Source organism: Salarias fasciatus, chromosome 7, assembly GCF_902148845.1.
Source record: "Salarias fasciatus chromosome 7, fSalaFa1.1, whole genome shotgun sequence".
Taxonomy (NCBI): domain Eukaryota; kingdom Metazoa; phylum Chordata; class Actinopteri; order Blenniiformes; family Blenniidae; genus Salarias; species Salarias fasciatus.
This window is the reverse complement of record NC_043751.1, coordinates 16,608,617-16,622,701: the sequence shown is the minus strand read 5'-3', so window position 1 is coordinate 16,622,701 and position 14,085 is coordinate 16,608,617. Positions and strand designations below refer to the sequence as shown.

The following is a 14,085-nucleotide window of genomic DNA, read 5'->3' as shown; positions in this document are numbered from 1 at the left end:
GAATGGGAGAGAAGAGACAGGCAGGGTGAAACGGAGAGCAGCAGTGTTTTCTTTAGAAGAAGCCTTCATTAGAGGGAACTGGCCTATTGCTCAGATACAGATGTGCGTTTAAATAAAGATGAGTAAACAGTTTGGAACGTCGTGTGTGGCTCTGCTAAAGTATCTCTATCCGCTTTTGTTTCATCCTGTTAGTCGACCTTTGTTTGACGTGGCAGGTTTGTAAACGTGAAGCCGACTTCTTTATTCAGTGTATATAAGGAGGCCTTGTGTCCGCTCCTACTGTAGGGCGTCGGTAACGAGAAGGACGTTCGGCCACAGCGGCATCGCCGTGCATACCTGGTACGCCTGTCCCGCCCTCATCAAATCCATCTGGGCCATGGCCATCAGCCAGCACCAGTTCTACCTGGACCGCAAGCAAAGCAAGGTCAGTCTGCTCTGGAAGCGTCTCAGTCAAAATATCCAACCGAATCTGAAGTGATCAATAAGTAGTTGACGTTTCTTTTTATATCCTCTCGCTGTTTATGTCCCTCCAGTCAAAGATCCATGCAGCACGGAGTTTAAGTGAGATTGCAATAGATCTTACGGAAACAGGAACTTTGAAGACGTCCAAACTGGCCAACATGGGCAGCAAGGGAAAGATCATCAGCGGCAGCAGTGGCAGTCTTCTGTCCTCAGGTGAGAACACGGCCTGCATGAGGGATTCTCAGAGAACTGGAGGCCCGATACATGAAGGACTTCCACACACGATTCACAGCGTGTGGATTTGTCTCTGTTTTCACTTGTGCATAGTGATGAGGACTCCTGTTGACAGCTGGACAGGCAGAAACAGCTGCCACTGCAAGGAGACCGTGGTTTCTCTGTTGAATGCTCTCACACATATACTGTACATACAACCCACCCAGTTTCTTTGGGTGTGTGTGGAGCACCACTCCCACCGTCCACGTCACACACACTCATCCTCCAGAGGCCCCTGTCTCCTCTAAATATAGTGGGTGAGAAAATGAAGGGGGCACAGGGGGTATTTGAAACAATTCTTATCTGTGCTGAACAAGTAATGTTCAAAATTAGAGTGAAGAGGAGAGGAAAGTATTGAACATACATCCACAAACACTGTACTTGGTTACATTAAGTGTAAGTCCAGTCAGTCCTTCCATTCAGTAGAGTCTATGTCTTACTACTTTGTCTCCAGTCCTGTGTGTGTTGATTTGATGATCCTGTGCTGACCGGGTGCCATCACTGCAGAGCAGCACCAACATGTTATCGAAGCTTGTTTCCATGTGAACTGAGTGTCTCCAGTCGTGGCGAAACTCTTGAGTTTATGCAGATAAATAACCTTAAAACATAACCCGAAATGTACTTCAACTGTAAACCACACTGTGTGCGTAGAAGAGTTTTTGCATGTTTCAAACAAGGCTGGCACCATCGAGAGCTGTGCGTCACACACTTTGTCCTAAACTGCCCTTTCCTCTAAACACTTGCACAAACATGCCGACAAAGCCGGACTTCCTTATCGAAACGTTCAACTCACTTCCCTGTAAACATCCTGAGACGGCCGCAGGTGCACGGCCAGTTCCGGTCTCTCCTCCAAAGCCCCTTCAGAAGCCCCCTCCCGACTCGTGCCATCGCCTGATGTGTTTCATGCCACCTGCAGGCTCTCAGGAATCGGACAGCTCCCAGACAGCTAAGAAAGACATGCTGGCAGCGCTGAGGGCCAGACAGGAAGCTCTGGAAGAAACACTAAGACAGAGACTAGAGGAACTGAAGAGCATCTGCATAAGAGAGGCGGTATGAGAAAACACAGACAAAAATTGTGACAACTGAAATACCTTCAAGTCCTTTTTTTTTTCATTTTAATAATGTCTTTTCTTTCCTTATATTTTCAAGGAGCTGACAGGAAAACTTCCAAAAGAGTATCCCTTAGATCCAGGAGAGGAGCCTCCTACTGTGAGACGGAAGATCGGCACTGCCTTCAAATTGGACGAGCAGAAAATCCTACCTAAGGGCGAGGTACAGCTGCAACGTCTCTCATTCTTGCTCCCTCTTTACTTCACTGTCCAGTCTCTCCCGCTACCCACACAGGCCAAATAAAAACATGAGGTCATTTCATAATGCTACATTCGCTCTGCCAGGCACTGTAATGCACGACCTGCAGGATGTCAAGTAGAGTAATAATTAGTGGAGAATTTATCTGTACTTAAGCCTGCGGTAATGTTAATGATCCGTTTATGAGCAGCGTGGACGGAGATCAAAACTGAGGTTTAAAAGCTGTATGATACTCAGTGGAGATCAAGGGTTGTTCGGTGGAAGCTTTATTTAAAACTCCCTCCTTAATACCCTGAAAATGGCCTGGAGTGTGCTGATTCATACAGTTACAGAGCAGCCGATCCCCATTAGTAGTATTTTTCAGGTAATAAAGAAAAGTGAGAACAGTTAAAAGTCGCGCTTTGAAACATCTTGACCTTGTAAAACTACTTGTACTGCACCGTTGTCTCGCTGTCTTTTTGTGCCACGGCTCGATTTTCCAGAGCCCGACTTCTAAATATAGTCTGGCAGCATTCTCGCCTCAGGAAGTGGCGATAGTAGGATTGTGTGCTTGTGTGAAGCCATGTGTATATGCGCGTGTGTGTGTGTGTGTGTGTGTGTTTTGCTGGATTGTGTGCTTTGAAAAGAATCCAGAGACGCGACGTCTCAGAAGTGCCCCGCAAGCAGAAAGATGTTACACCGAGCACCTTAAGCTCACACAAAGAAACAGAAGCCGCCCCGGCAGCAGCGGGAAGCCGCCGTTAGCGTGAGGGATTCCTGAGAACTGAGGTCGTCCAATACGAAGGCAACCCGAGCGAATGCATCACCGTTCTGTGTCTCTCTGGAGGCGAGTGAAGTCATGTGTGTGCGCACTCCCAGACGTGAGAGGAGCTAATTACCTGCTCGCTGTACACACTGTGTCCTGTAACGGCCGTGAGTCTGCTTCCTGGTCTGTAATTACGTTCTCAAATTTGCGCCACAGTGTTCGAGAGCACTCTTCAAGACATTTGCATTAAGCAGAAGTTTTTTTTTTTTTTTTATTAGGTCGACCTGATTGTTTCAGCTGCACAAGTCTGCAGAGAGCTTTAGTGTAGGAGAGGATGGATTGATGGAGGGGTGTTATTATTGGGGAACAGGAGAGAATATCCAGTGGTGAGAAAATGCCTGGTCACAGCACCGATAAATGATTTCCATACTGTGTTTTCCCTGGCAAAGCCTTCCCCGTGTGTCGAACCAAATAGAGTATGTTGCATGGGAAAGTTGGTCGAAAAATGTGTCTGCAGACCAGAACTTGTTGCTTTTGGATCGTTGGCAGATTTTTCTGTTGCTAAAAATTGTGCGTGACTTTGTACTTCCGTTAAAAGTTTGCACTCGCATTTGTGTGTGTGTGTGTGTGTGTGTGTGTGTGTGTGTGTGTGTGTGTGTGTGTGTGTGTGTCAGGAAGAGGAGCTTGAGCGTTTGGAGCGGGAGTTTGCCATCCAGTCGCAGATTACAGAGGCAGCCCGGCGTCTTGCCAGCGATCCTCACGTGAGCAGCAAGAAGCTGAAGAAGCAGAGGAAGACTTCTTATCTAAACGCACTGAAGAAGCTCCAGGAAATTGAGAACTCCATCAATGAGTACCGAGTCCGCTCCGGCAAGAAACCCACGCAGAGGGCATCACTTATCATAGAAGGTAATAATGTATTCCTATTCACTGAAGGAAATGAAATCTCTTGTTGTCAGATCTTTTTTTTTTTCCTCTTCAGTCTGACTTCCATGAGAGGTGCTACTGTCGAGATGACAGAAAACCACAAAATCTTTAACACAAGTCTTTTAGCGCGTCTCGATGTGATCTCTCAGTTTTTGGTTTCTCTGTTCTACAGAAGCCAACATTTGCTCTGAAGACAGCTCACTGTCTGATGCACTGGTCTTAGATGACGGTGAGTCTTTGTCCTTTTCATCAGATAGTTCTTCATGATGTGTGATTCATATTTTAATTCGTCTAATTTCTTCCAATTTTGTTTCAGATGATCCTCAAGTCACAGGTACTCCAACCTTTTCTCCGGTAGCATCGCCTCACAAGGGCCTGCCTCCGCGGCCGCCGTCCCACAGCCGGCCCCCTCCGCCGCAGTCCCTGGACGGTCTGCGACACCTGCACTACACGCGCTCCGACTACGATAAATCCCCAATCAAACCCAAGATGTGGAGTGAATCGTCGCTGGACGAGCCCTACGAAAAAGTGAAGAAGCGCTCCTCTCACTCCAGGTAAGAGAGACTTCGGATCAGCTGGCAGAGACTGCTCAAAACTAATGTGACACATGGACGTGGAACTCGTGGAAATCATAATAAGATTGGTTATATGTGTGTGCTCAGTCACAGGCGTTTCCCCAGCTCGGGCAGTGCAGAAGCAGGGGGCAGCAACTCCTTGCAGAGCAGCCCCATCAGGAGTCTCCCTCACTGGAACTCTCAGTCCAGCATGCCATCGACCCCGGACCTGAGAACCAGGAACACACACTATGTACATTCCACCAGGTCAGGACAGTTTGTCTGGATTTCACAGCTGAATTCTGTCAGTTTCCGTCTCTCGTTCTGCTTTTCTGAATTGAAGGATTTTTCAGAAAACCTTTGAAGCCTCAGCCTCAGCATGTGATGTTATTGTTTTGCCTCGTCCTCACAGGTCAGTGGACATCAGTCCCACACGTCTGCACAGTCTCGCTCAGCACTTTAGGAACCGCAGCTCCAGCCTGGAGTCCCAGGGCAAGCTGCTGGTGTCCGATCCGGACGCACACCCACACACGCTAGGCAGCCCGGACTTCTTCCTGGGTCCTGGACGCAGCTCCAATGGCTCCGACCCCCTGGACGACTGCTCCTCCTGCACCAGCCAAAGCAGCTCAGAGCATTACTACCCCTCCGGCGGACCCCCTGGCAGCAACCCAAACTATTCTACTCTGGGAGAGGACTCACCCTCCAAAGCCAGACAGAGACAGAGGCAAAGGCACAGGTACACACCTGGAAATGCAAGAGGACGGGCTTTTTGGACGCATAGCTAATTTTTTTCACCCTGTACTGCACAGACTGAAATGATCTCTTTCTTTCTAGGTCTGCAGGCCATTTGGGATCCTCTAACTCCGGTTCAATGCCAAACCTGGCAGCTAAGAACGGCTCGGGTGGAGGTTCGGGCGGCGGCGGGATAGGAGGCGGACACCACGGAGTCTACCTGCACAGCCAGAGCCAGCCCTCGTCCCAGTACCGCATCAAAGAGTATCCGCTATACGTGGAGGGCAGCCCCAACCCCGTGGTGGTGCGCAGCTTGGAGAGCGACCAGGAGGGCCACTACAGCGTCAAGGCTCAGTTCAAGACCTCCAGCTCCTACACGGCCGGGGGACTGTACAAGGAGGCCTGGGGGGGCGAGGAGGGGGGAGAGGGGAGCGGCCGACTCACGCCGTCGCGCTCTCAGATCGTACGGACTCCGTCGCTGGGGCGAGAGGGGGGCGGAGGCGGCGGCGGGGGGAGGGCGGCGGTGTCCGAGGAGCTGCGGTGCTGGTACCAGAGGTCTTCAGGGAGCCTGAAGGAGAGGAGTCACTCACATTCAGGATCCACATCATCCGAGACCGGGTCACAGCAAGGCACTCTGGGACACGGTCGAGGGAGTCGAGTTGGGACACTCGCCAAGGGCTCACCAGGTACGTCTTTTCCATTAGCTACCAGGACCTGCATTAGTACGTAAATCGCATGGCTAAAAAGGTCTGATTGATTACTGATCACATGTTGCACTGAAATGTTTGAATAACTGAAATCATGAGCAGAACATTCAGCCATACTCTCAGTTCATTTGAGAACTTGAAAACTTTTGTTACATCATATTTTGAAATTCAGTGACGAGGACTTACTGAAAGCTTTGAGTTCTTTAAAACATCAAATAAAGTTGTGCGGATCATCAGAGAATTTTGTTAGGTGATGGAATTTTCTTGACTTTCCTTGAACACGTTTTCCAGAATTGGCGTAGTGGCTTTAGATCTATGGCGTGTGAGAAGATATGTTGAATGAAAAACATGAAAATCTAAGATGTTGAAGAACATTCAGAGACTCTTATGTTAAATTTCTCCTCCAGAGACACGCGTAACTCGAGCATTTCTTCATTTAGGACTCATGTCATAATGGCAGCTGAGTTTGGCTATTAGACGTATGTGTTTATATCTTTGTGTTTCTGTCAGTGGTATCATTATTGACACCTTTGTGGAGATAGCAGTGAAAAAGCTTGCGCCGTGTGAGGCTCGAACTCACGACCTTCAGATTATGAGACTGACGCGCTGCCTACTGCGCCAACGAGGCCTGTTACAGCAGTCCAAAGTGACAGCTCTCGTCACATGACCCCCCCCCCCCCCCCCCCCCTGAGGGGCCCCTCTCCTGCTGCCGCTCCGCTCACTGCTGCTTTTCTCTTCAGCTGCATCCCCGCACAGCCAGAGGAGCATGACGCCCTCCAGCGAGCACGCAGTCACACCCACACCCCCCTGTAGCCCACAGCACATCCTCAACTGGCAGAGCGGGTAAGGCACACACACATTCACACACACACGGCCGCTGTCTGAAGCCATGTGTGAATTTCGAAGAACGTCCCGATTCAGACTTTCTTCTTAATCCACTCGCACGCTTTGACTGTCTGCCCGGTGACGTCTCCGCTAACATCGTAACCTGTTATCACTTCACAACTTTCCATTCCTTTACTTTCTTATCACTTCTCGTGGCTTTTTATCCTCTTTTATCATTTGTGCTTTCGTTTCACTCCCGATCTCTTTTTGCCTTCACTCGTTTATCTGTTTTCCTGTCTTCTCTCTCTCTTTTTGTCCACGTGGAAAAACATTTCTTGTGAAATAATATTTGTGGTTTCTCTCTGGCCTGTCTTTCTGTCTCTACTAACCCTCCTTTCCTGATGTGTGTGTGTCCTCTCTCCTGGTTTAGAGGCACAGCAGACAGCTCTCCCACTGAGGACGTCTGTCAAACCCCCCCTCAGCCCAGCTCTGACGCATAGAGGTACCGTCTGTGGTCTCGGCCTCCCCGTGTCCTTAAAGCTAGAGCGTAGCGATGAGGCAACACAGCAGCAGCATTACGCTAATTATGAGCGAAAATTCAACTGTTAAGAAAACACTTGTTGCTCGGTGGTACCGGTGACATACTTATTCAGAAGAATCAAACCCCGGAAGCGTCTTCAGGGAAATTATGGTCGCCATGTGTGGAGAGGTCTGGTCGTTAAAGGGATCATTTGTCGTTTGTGTGACGGTGGAGGTGTCTGTGTCACGTCCTCCCTCTCTGGCTGCATCTGCACCTGATCTTTGCATGAGCTCTGCTGTGTTCCGACTGTGACGCTTCACTCCTTGCAGGATTTTACTAATAAAAAAAAAAAAAAAAAACCCTGAACATAAACATTGATGCTGCAGCAGCGCTGGCCTGTCAGTCTGATTGTGTGTGTGTGTGTGTGTGTGTGTGTGTGTGTGTGTGTGTGTGTGTGTGTGTGTGTGTGTGTATCCAGGTCTTTCAGTGACAGCTGTTTCCTCAGCAGCCCGCTGTGCTCAGAGCTGGCAGACGTGCAGTGGTACGGACAAGACAAGGCCAAACCCGGAACGCTGGTCTGAGACCGAGGACGGTCCTGTTTGCCCTCTCCTTACTGCCGCTCCACTGTCCCTCACTACTACCCATCAACAACCAACAACCTCATCCTGAAAGCCCTATGACCACCCCAACCAGACCGGACGTGAGCCCCCCCCCCCGTCCCCCGAACCACACCACTTCTCTCACAGCTCAGCTGGGCAGGGACACACTCGCCGAGCTCTGATCAGGGGCGGACTGAGAAACGCCCCCACCCCACCCGCCCCTCCCCCCTCTCAGCTGTTGAACTGTTGCCCTCCAGCACCACAGAGCGCTTTCTTTACTCACTTTACTTGCAGCACACAAGCAACAGGCGAAGGGGAAACAAGCAACGAGAAGAGAGAGCACAGATGAAAATCAGACACACAACACAACTCCAGACATCGGCCGTTCGCGGGACGTGTTTCACATCTCATCCTACCCACTACGATGCACTGCCACCCCACTGGAGGACACCTGCTGGATATGAGCCAACAGTTTGAAACCCATTTATCTTTCAGCCTGTCGTTGCATTTCATCATCCGCATTCTCGTCGTTTGTCGTTTTGTCTCTATTTTTGCCCCGAGCGTTTGTTAAAAAGAGAAGGTAAGACTTCTCCGAGAGTCGAGATTAACAAACAGCGACGCAAGGAAATTCAAAAATGTCTTCATGTAATTCCACAACCAAAGACAGCAGCTGGAGGTGACAGGTCAGAGGTCATAAAGGTTCATAAAAACCACCCGGATCAGAGGAAATGCTCAGTGGATTCTCAGATACTGTCAGCGATGTTGATGGGGATCATAGCAATAACAGTGTACAGGTCTGTGAACTGGTTTGACTCTGCAGAGTGTGGAGCGACGAGTGAATCGTTGGCAGATTTTGAAGTGGTGGTGATTGGGTTTGGCGTTGGCTTTCTTCAGTGACGCGAATCACTCATGTTTATGTAACATCATTAAAAGATTTGTTTGGCCACGCGGCGGCCGTTCGAGGTGAGGGTGAGGAGCCTCTTATCAGTGTTGTGGTTTGATCATTCCTCCTTTGAGTTTCACCGTGAAGGACGGTGGCCGGTGTCTGCCGGCAGTTTGATCCCGAGGCCGCTCTGAGGTGAGCTGTTCTGACCTGCTCTGGTCCCGACTGTCAGTTATCGCCACTCCGAGTGTCCGTCGGCCCCCTCGGTAGCGCCGCCTTTTCTCGCCTCCCTCCCGCTTCGCCCAACTTTCTTTAACCGGTTCCAAACACGTTGGTGCTCTGCGTTCGTACTGTAGTGAAGTACAGAGACATTTTCACCCCTTTAAATCTACCCAATCGAAAGCCATCCAGCAAGGTCGCAACAGCAACACGTTTTGCTGAAGTTTAATTTGTTCAGACATACTTTGAAAGCACAACAGTGTTAAATTGAGGGCTTTACCTGAAGATAGTGTGTTCTCGCTACAAGTGCTACTACCAAGTGTTAATTTTCACGAGTATGCAGACGAGTTTCAGGTTGCTGACGATGAATGCTCCACCGTCAGGGCAGAAGAGAAGCTGTAGCCAGACCTGAGAGAAATTCTTAGCCATCGGTTAAGTTACTTTCAGACGTATCCCGAGCAACAATCAAACCTTCAAAACAGGGTTATAAAAGCACACCTGGTTTTATAAAGGAAGAAACATTGTTTTTTCTCTTTCACACTTTTCTTCTTTCATCAGCATCTCAACAAACGCTCTTGAATTCATGAGGTTTTAATTTTGTTAAAATTATGACAAGTTGTAAATCTGACTTAGAGGAAGCTTTTCAATCATCCCGATAGATTAAAGTTGCTTCTGTGCTGTTCGGCACAGGAGGAACGGTCTCCATTCCCCCCCCCCCCCCGTCCTCGGTAGTGTCGTGTTTCCGTTCTGCTGTCGATTTGCTGTAATTTTCTCTGCCACTTTCTGTGCTGTTTCAGCACAGAGGCGTGGCCCCACTCCCCGCATGGTCGCTTCTCCAAAACTTATTCACCCATGCTTGGTCAAATTTGACAAGTCTTTACCCATAATTGAAAACAGCGATTCCTGCTGAGCGTCTTAATAATATGAACCCATGACTTCCTGTGTGTTCATGTCTGCTCCTGCATCGTGTTTTAAAATCACAGGGTCCCGTGCATGCCCTGCAGATCCACCCGCTCCAAACGAAGACACCCCCCCGCCCAAAGACAGCGTTTCACTTCGTAACGCAGATTTTTGCTCCATAGTGACAGCCCCTAAATAACAACGTAATTCTGTCCTTGTAATCTCCAACCTCTGAACCCATCGTGAAGACGTGTGACATCCATTCCCTCCGTATTTCCACCCGCGACTGATTTCCTGTGCTCCATGCAAATGTTTTTTTTGTAACGATCCAAGAGAAACTATTTTATCAGTCTTTTCCTGTACGTATGGAGGGGCGCCGTGAGGTTTTTTTGTGGGGTTTTTAACATTCGCATCCATTGTTTTAACAACGTCCCATTTTATATGAACCGGTATTGTTTGTTGTTTTTTTCAGTTCTGACATTGTAACAACCCTTTCAGGTGCTACAAAATGACCAGTTACTGCTTCGTCACGTAGGATCTAGACGTCTCTCCATTCTTATCAATAGATTCAATACCAGATGTGCAAAATGAAGCTTATTTTAACAGACAGTTTAATAGTAGAACACTTCCTCTACCAGACAATAGAGCATGTAACTCGATTTTATCAGTTCTCTTCAACCCGTAACAATACATTAAAGGTGTTGTAGAAAAAAATGTGGAATTGATTTAAAAAAAACAACAAAACAAAACCCTGAATTCCACAGTTAATTTATTCTTTTTTCTATTAAGAATTTGTATAGTAACTTTACATTTTTCAAAACTGTGTTGTTGGAAATTGATGATGAATTTTCAAGATGAGAAGCCGTGGTGGTTCTTGAGAGTAAGAAAATAAATTATTGATGAATGTTCTCAAGACAATTCTCCTTTTTGTTCTTGTTGCTTTGTCAGTTCTTCTTTCACTGACTCACAGAGGACACAGAGGACGGAATCAGTCCAGTCGTCTTATCAAAGGGAGCCTCGCCGTGTAGTCACACACTTCCTCACCTCCGGACACACTCACTCCGCTGTCATCAGACCCGGGCCTCGCTCACTTCCATCCACCCAGACCTTCTGAGAGGATTTCCTGTCCAGTCAGGAAGATATGCACCAAACATACAGGAAATTGTTCAACAATCCTCATGATTAGACAATCCAACGAGTCGTGGAAAAATCATTCTACGTGTCAAAGCAGTGAAATACAGACTTCTGACCGGTAAGATGAGCTCATGTGTGTTTTCTACAGAAAGAATCCAACCTGAGGACGCTCCGGTGTCATCATTCAGCTCTTTCTGTTGGGTTCTGTGTCCGATCACTAATTGATCCCATGTTACTCTTTGTACTCGGTGTGTTTCCCAGAGGCTCTCCCAGCCAGGCAACAGCTGGAAGCTGTTACCCAGACATGCCGTGAGAAAGTAGCTGCACTGCCTTTTTTTTTTTTTTTTTTTTAACTTATACAAGTGTGTTTGTCCAGTGCATATGTGAATGTGTGTGTGTGTGTGTGTGTGTGTGTGTGTGTGTGTGTGTGTGTGTGTGTGTGTGTGTGTGAGAGAGAGAGAGAGGTTGAGGGAGAGGGAGCTTGCATTATTCTTAATGAAATCTTCCATCACTGAAACGCTGGAGCACACCACACCCTTCACAACATCTGGACTGTGTGCGCACAAGTTCTTTGAGACTATGTTAATGATGATGAGATCACTTAAAATATTCACAGTACAATTAAATGCTGAAAGAATGTGTGCAAAGCTGAACAAGCCTTTCCAAAAGTAATAATAATCTTAGTTCTCTGTATAACCAGTACAGTACAACTGTGACTTAATACATCAATTCCAATCTAGTTATTTTATCAGAGTATCTTCCTGAAGCTGGTTTCCACAGTCCTGGCAAATCAATGGAACGGTTGTAGCTCACAGTATCACAATCAAATAAAAAGCCTTGCAATGCTGCCCTCTAGTGGATTTTCATAAAACAACAGAAAAACAATGAATGTGATTTGTTCTAATAATCAATACCTGATCAGCTGTCTTTGAGCTTTGATTTAAATAACAAATCTTTATTGTTTAACTAATGGCATTACAGTTTTCATATATTCACAACTGAAACAATGATATGAACTTAATTAGAAATGTAAAGCTTCAAAAGGCCTTGAGGTCTCCTTTTCACGCCGCTGTTCATTTCCTGTCAGTCTGTCTTGAAAATTTGAAGTTCATGGAAGCACTGATTGATTTTTTAAATTCTAGAGGAGAGGTGATCGAGGGCAGTCAGTCAGATGGCAGTACTTACACAAAGGTGGGAAATCAGAATTTCAGAAAATGATCAAGCGGTGCCTCATCCAAGACAGTGGCTGAGTTTACAGCGTTATGAGGAGTCTTTTCTCGTTGATGAGTTCTCCACAATATTTTACAACATAATACCATATATATATTATATTATGAGTTTTCTGGTCTCTTGTGTTTCACAGATTCAGTTCCATTTGATCCAATAAAGGCCCAGTGGTCTCATCATCCTGCCAAAAAAGCAAATAAATTCCAATAAATAAAGCACAAAAGAAAAGGATAAATTTCATCTTCTCAGCCCAGGTTATCGATTATATTAGTGATTCCCCTCAGCAGAGCCTCCTCCTCCACCTGACCCTGGATCCTGCCTCCAAACCTCAAATCCCAGCAGGTCTCCCCTCTCCTGTCCCACACATCCTCTCCTACGATATTCACCTCCGAGACGCGGCTGTAGACTTGAATGTTGGGCGAGCTGTAGCGCCGGAGGCCTCTCCAGGACAGGAACAGTATGTAGATTGACGCCAGGCAGCAGAGGACAGCAAACGTGATGGAGCTGGCCTTCGCAACGTACGAACCAGCTTTCTGGTGAGAAGAGTGAAGCCATCATTCACAACGTTTGAACATGTTAGATGGAGATAACTGTTGTAAGTAAGGTATATGTTTCAGTCTGACAGGTACCTGTTGAGCGGTGGTGAAACCAGCAGACTGTGCAAAATGAAGATTGTTGGTCAGCAGAGCCGAAAATCCAAACAGTAGACAGAAGAGGTTCAGACCCATGAGCAAGAGGATCTGTTGTTGACATAGAAGTAGATAAGTCAGCAAGTCACTTCAGTAAAAACAGAGTTCAAAGGGAAAAACTCAAGAAAGCTGTTGACCTTTAGTCTGCTTGCTTTCCTCTGAACCTCCACTGCCAGACAGCCAGCTGCCACGTACTGCAAAAAACACCAGCGGTTACTGCACGGTTTCTCACTATTGCCACTGTGAGGAACTCGGTGGACCCAGAGGTAAACTCACCAGTATGCTCGGCCAGACCGGCGTTACCATGGAGACGGAGCAGTTGTAGTTGACACATGCATGAATGACAGTGGTCAGAATGCATGAGAGGCCACTGAGCACTTCAACCACCTGGGGGAGGACATAGCATGAGTGAGAATTTATATTTAGTTTTCAACTTTGTATTTATATATTTCTATTTATATGTTCAACACTTGTCTGCCGGGGCCCGGCGTCTCACCCCGGTGACCAAGAGCCTGCTGTTCACCACAGACCCGAACCAGCGGTGGATCCTGACGTCGTTCAGCTCCTCGTTATTGGCGGCTGGGGGGAGTGGGCGGGCTGGGGGTGTCTCCCGAAAAAACACTTGGTACAGCCCCTCCATGAACATATTCTGTGTCATCTGCCGGGAAAGAGGCCAGTTAGCGTGAGAGGAAAACCAGAAGAACCGGTGAATGCCGCCCAACCGTTATTACCGGTGTGTTATCTCCCTGCATACACACTCCTGTAACTCAGATTCTGACGACTGTGAGCTCCTACCTTCAGCAGATGTTGTAAAGATTTACATTATAAATCCAAAGCAGGAGGAAATATCATACAGATGAAAAAAATAGGCTGTTTTTTCTCATTGCTGCTGTTGCACCACAGGGTGACGCGTTGGATCCGGAGAGTCAAAGTTCACATGAGTTGGATGTTGATGAACGGTTAAAGTTCACTCTTGAGGGAGGAATTCTTAGAGATCATTGGCCCTGAGTTAGACACTTATCAACATGTAGGCAGGGCTTCCTGCGGCATCAGAGCACCGCGTTCTCCTCAGAAGGTGCATTTAGTCATCTGGCTCCAATACTGATTCTGGTAAACACTGCAACGCCTTTCTCACATGATAGTCTTTCTAATCGCATCTAATGTGTACCAACAGACAGTCGACAATACTTATATCACAATTTAGAAAGTTAAAAAAAAATCAAGATTATATTTACTTAAGTCAACTTTGAATTCATTATCACAACATTCCTATATGCAAGATGTTTTCAAATAAATGTAGTGACACACGTGACAGAAACTCTGCATAGTTCAGTAAAACCAATAAGTTTTAATAAAAAGCTCCTATTCATATTACTGGATTAAT

At 47.2% G+C, this 14,085-nt stretch overlaps 2 protein-coding genes and 1 non-coding gene across 14 annotated transcripts in view; 1 reads left to right on the top strand and 2 right to left on the bottom strand.

The window, feature by feature from the left end:
- Positions 1 to 10,566, top strand: part of frmd4a (FERM domain containing 4A) — a 96,381-nt gene extending 85,815 nt beyond the window's left edge. For 7 of the 12 annotated variants that reach the window (XM_030096863.1, XM_030096864.1, XM_030096862.1 and 4 more), the window contains 12 exons: positions 283 to 424; positions 534 to 675; positions 1,652 to 1,785; positions 1,885 to 2,007; positions 3,463 to 3,694; positions 3,885 to 3,941; positions 4,029 to 4,266; positions 4,375 to 4,533; positions 4,679 to 5,002; positions 5,101 to 5,684; positions 6,446 to 6,548; positions 7,529 to 10,566. In XM_030096863.1, the coding sequence (XP_029952723.1) occupies positions 283 to 424; positions 534 to 675; positions 1,652 to 1,785; positions 1,885 to 2,007; positions 3,463 to 3,694; positions 3,885 to 3,941; positions 4,029 to 4,266; positions 4,375 to 4,533; positions 4,679 to 5,002; positions 5,101 to 5,684; positions 6,446 to 6,548; positions 7,529 to 7,631 (2,341 nt within the window). In that variant the 3' untranslated portion in view covers positions 7,632 to 10,566. Of the gene's footprint in view, positions 1 to 282; positions 425 to 533; positions 676 to 1,651; positions 1,786 to 1,884; positions 2,008 to 3,462; positions 3,695 to 3,884; positions 3,942 to 4,028; positions 4,267 to 4,374; positions 4,534 to 4,678; positions 5,003 to 5,100; positions 5,685 to 6,445; positions 6,549 to 6,960; positions 7,033 to 7,528 lie in introns of all 12 variants that reach the window. The other 5 variants (XM_030096860.1, XM_030096856.1, XM_030096867.1 and 2 more) reach the window with 4 other exon arrangements.
- trnam-cau (transfer RNA methionine (anticodon CAU)) lies at positions 6,261 to 6,333 on the bottom strand. Its single transcript has one exon. It is a non-coding gene; the product is annotated as a tRNA-Met (tRNA).
- Positions 10,567 to 11,246: 680 nt separating the features above from the next.
- On the bottom strand, positions 11,247 to 14,076 carry tmem253 (transmembrane protein 253). The gene is made up of 7 exons (XM_030097106.1): positions 13,497 to 14,076; positions 13,198 to 13,359; positions 12,978 to 13,088; positions 12,839 to 12,895; positions 12,642 to 12,752; positions 12,399 to 12,545; positions 11,247 to 12,193 (listed from the first exon to the last, which is right to left on the bottom strand). The coding sequence occupies exons 2-7, from the start codon at positions 13,357 to 13,359 to the stop codon at positions 12,143 to 12,145; spliced, it is 639 nt and encodes a 212-aa protein (XP_029952966.1). The 5' UTR covers positions 13,497 to 14,076; the 3' UTR covers positions 11,247 to 12,142.
- Between the last annotated feature and the right edge of the window lie 9 nt (positions 14,077 to 14,085).

What these genes read in the sequence shown, in the direction of transcription:
- tmem253 (XM_030097106.1), bottom strand. Translation starts at nt 13,359, where the DNA reads ATGACACAGAATATGTTCATGGAGGGGCTGTACCAAGTGTTTTTTCGG. An exon ending in GCAGGCTCTTGGTCACCGGG is followed by an intron (nt 13,089 to 13,197) that starts GTGAGACGCCGG and finishes GTCCTCCCCCAG; the next exon opens with GTGGTTGAAGTGCTCAGTGG. An exon ending in TCTACAGCCGCGTCTCGGAG is followed by an intron (nt 12,194 to 12,398) that starts GTGAATATCGTA and finishes CTTTTTTGGCAG; the next exon opens with GATGATGAGACCACTGGGCC.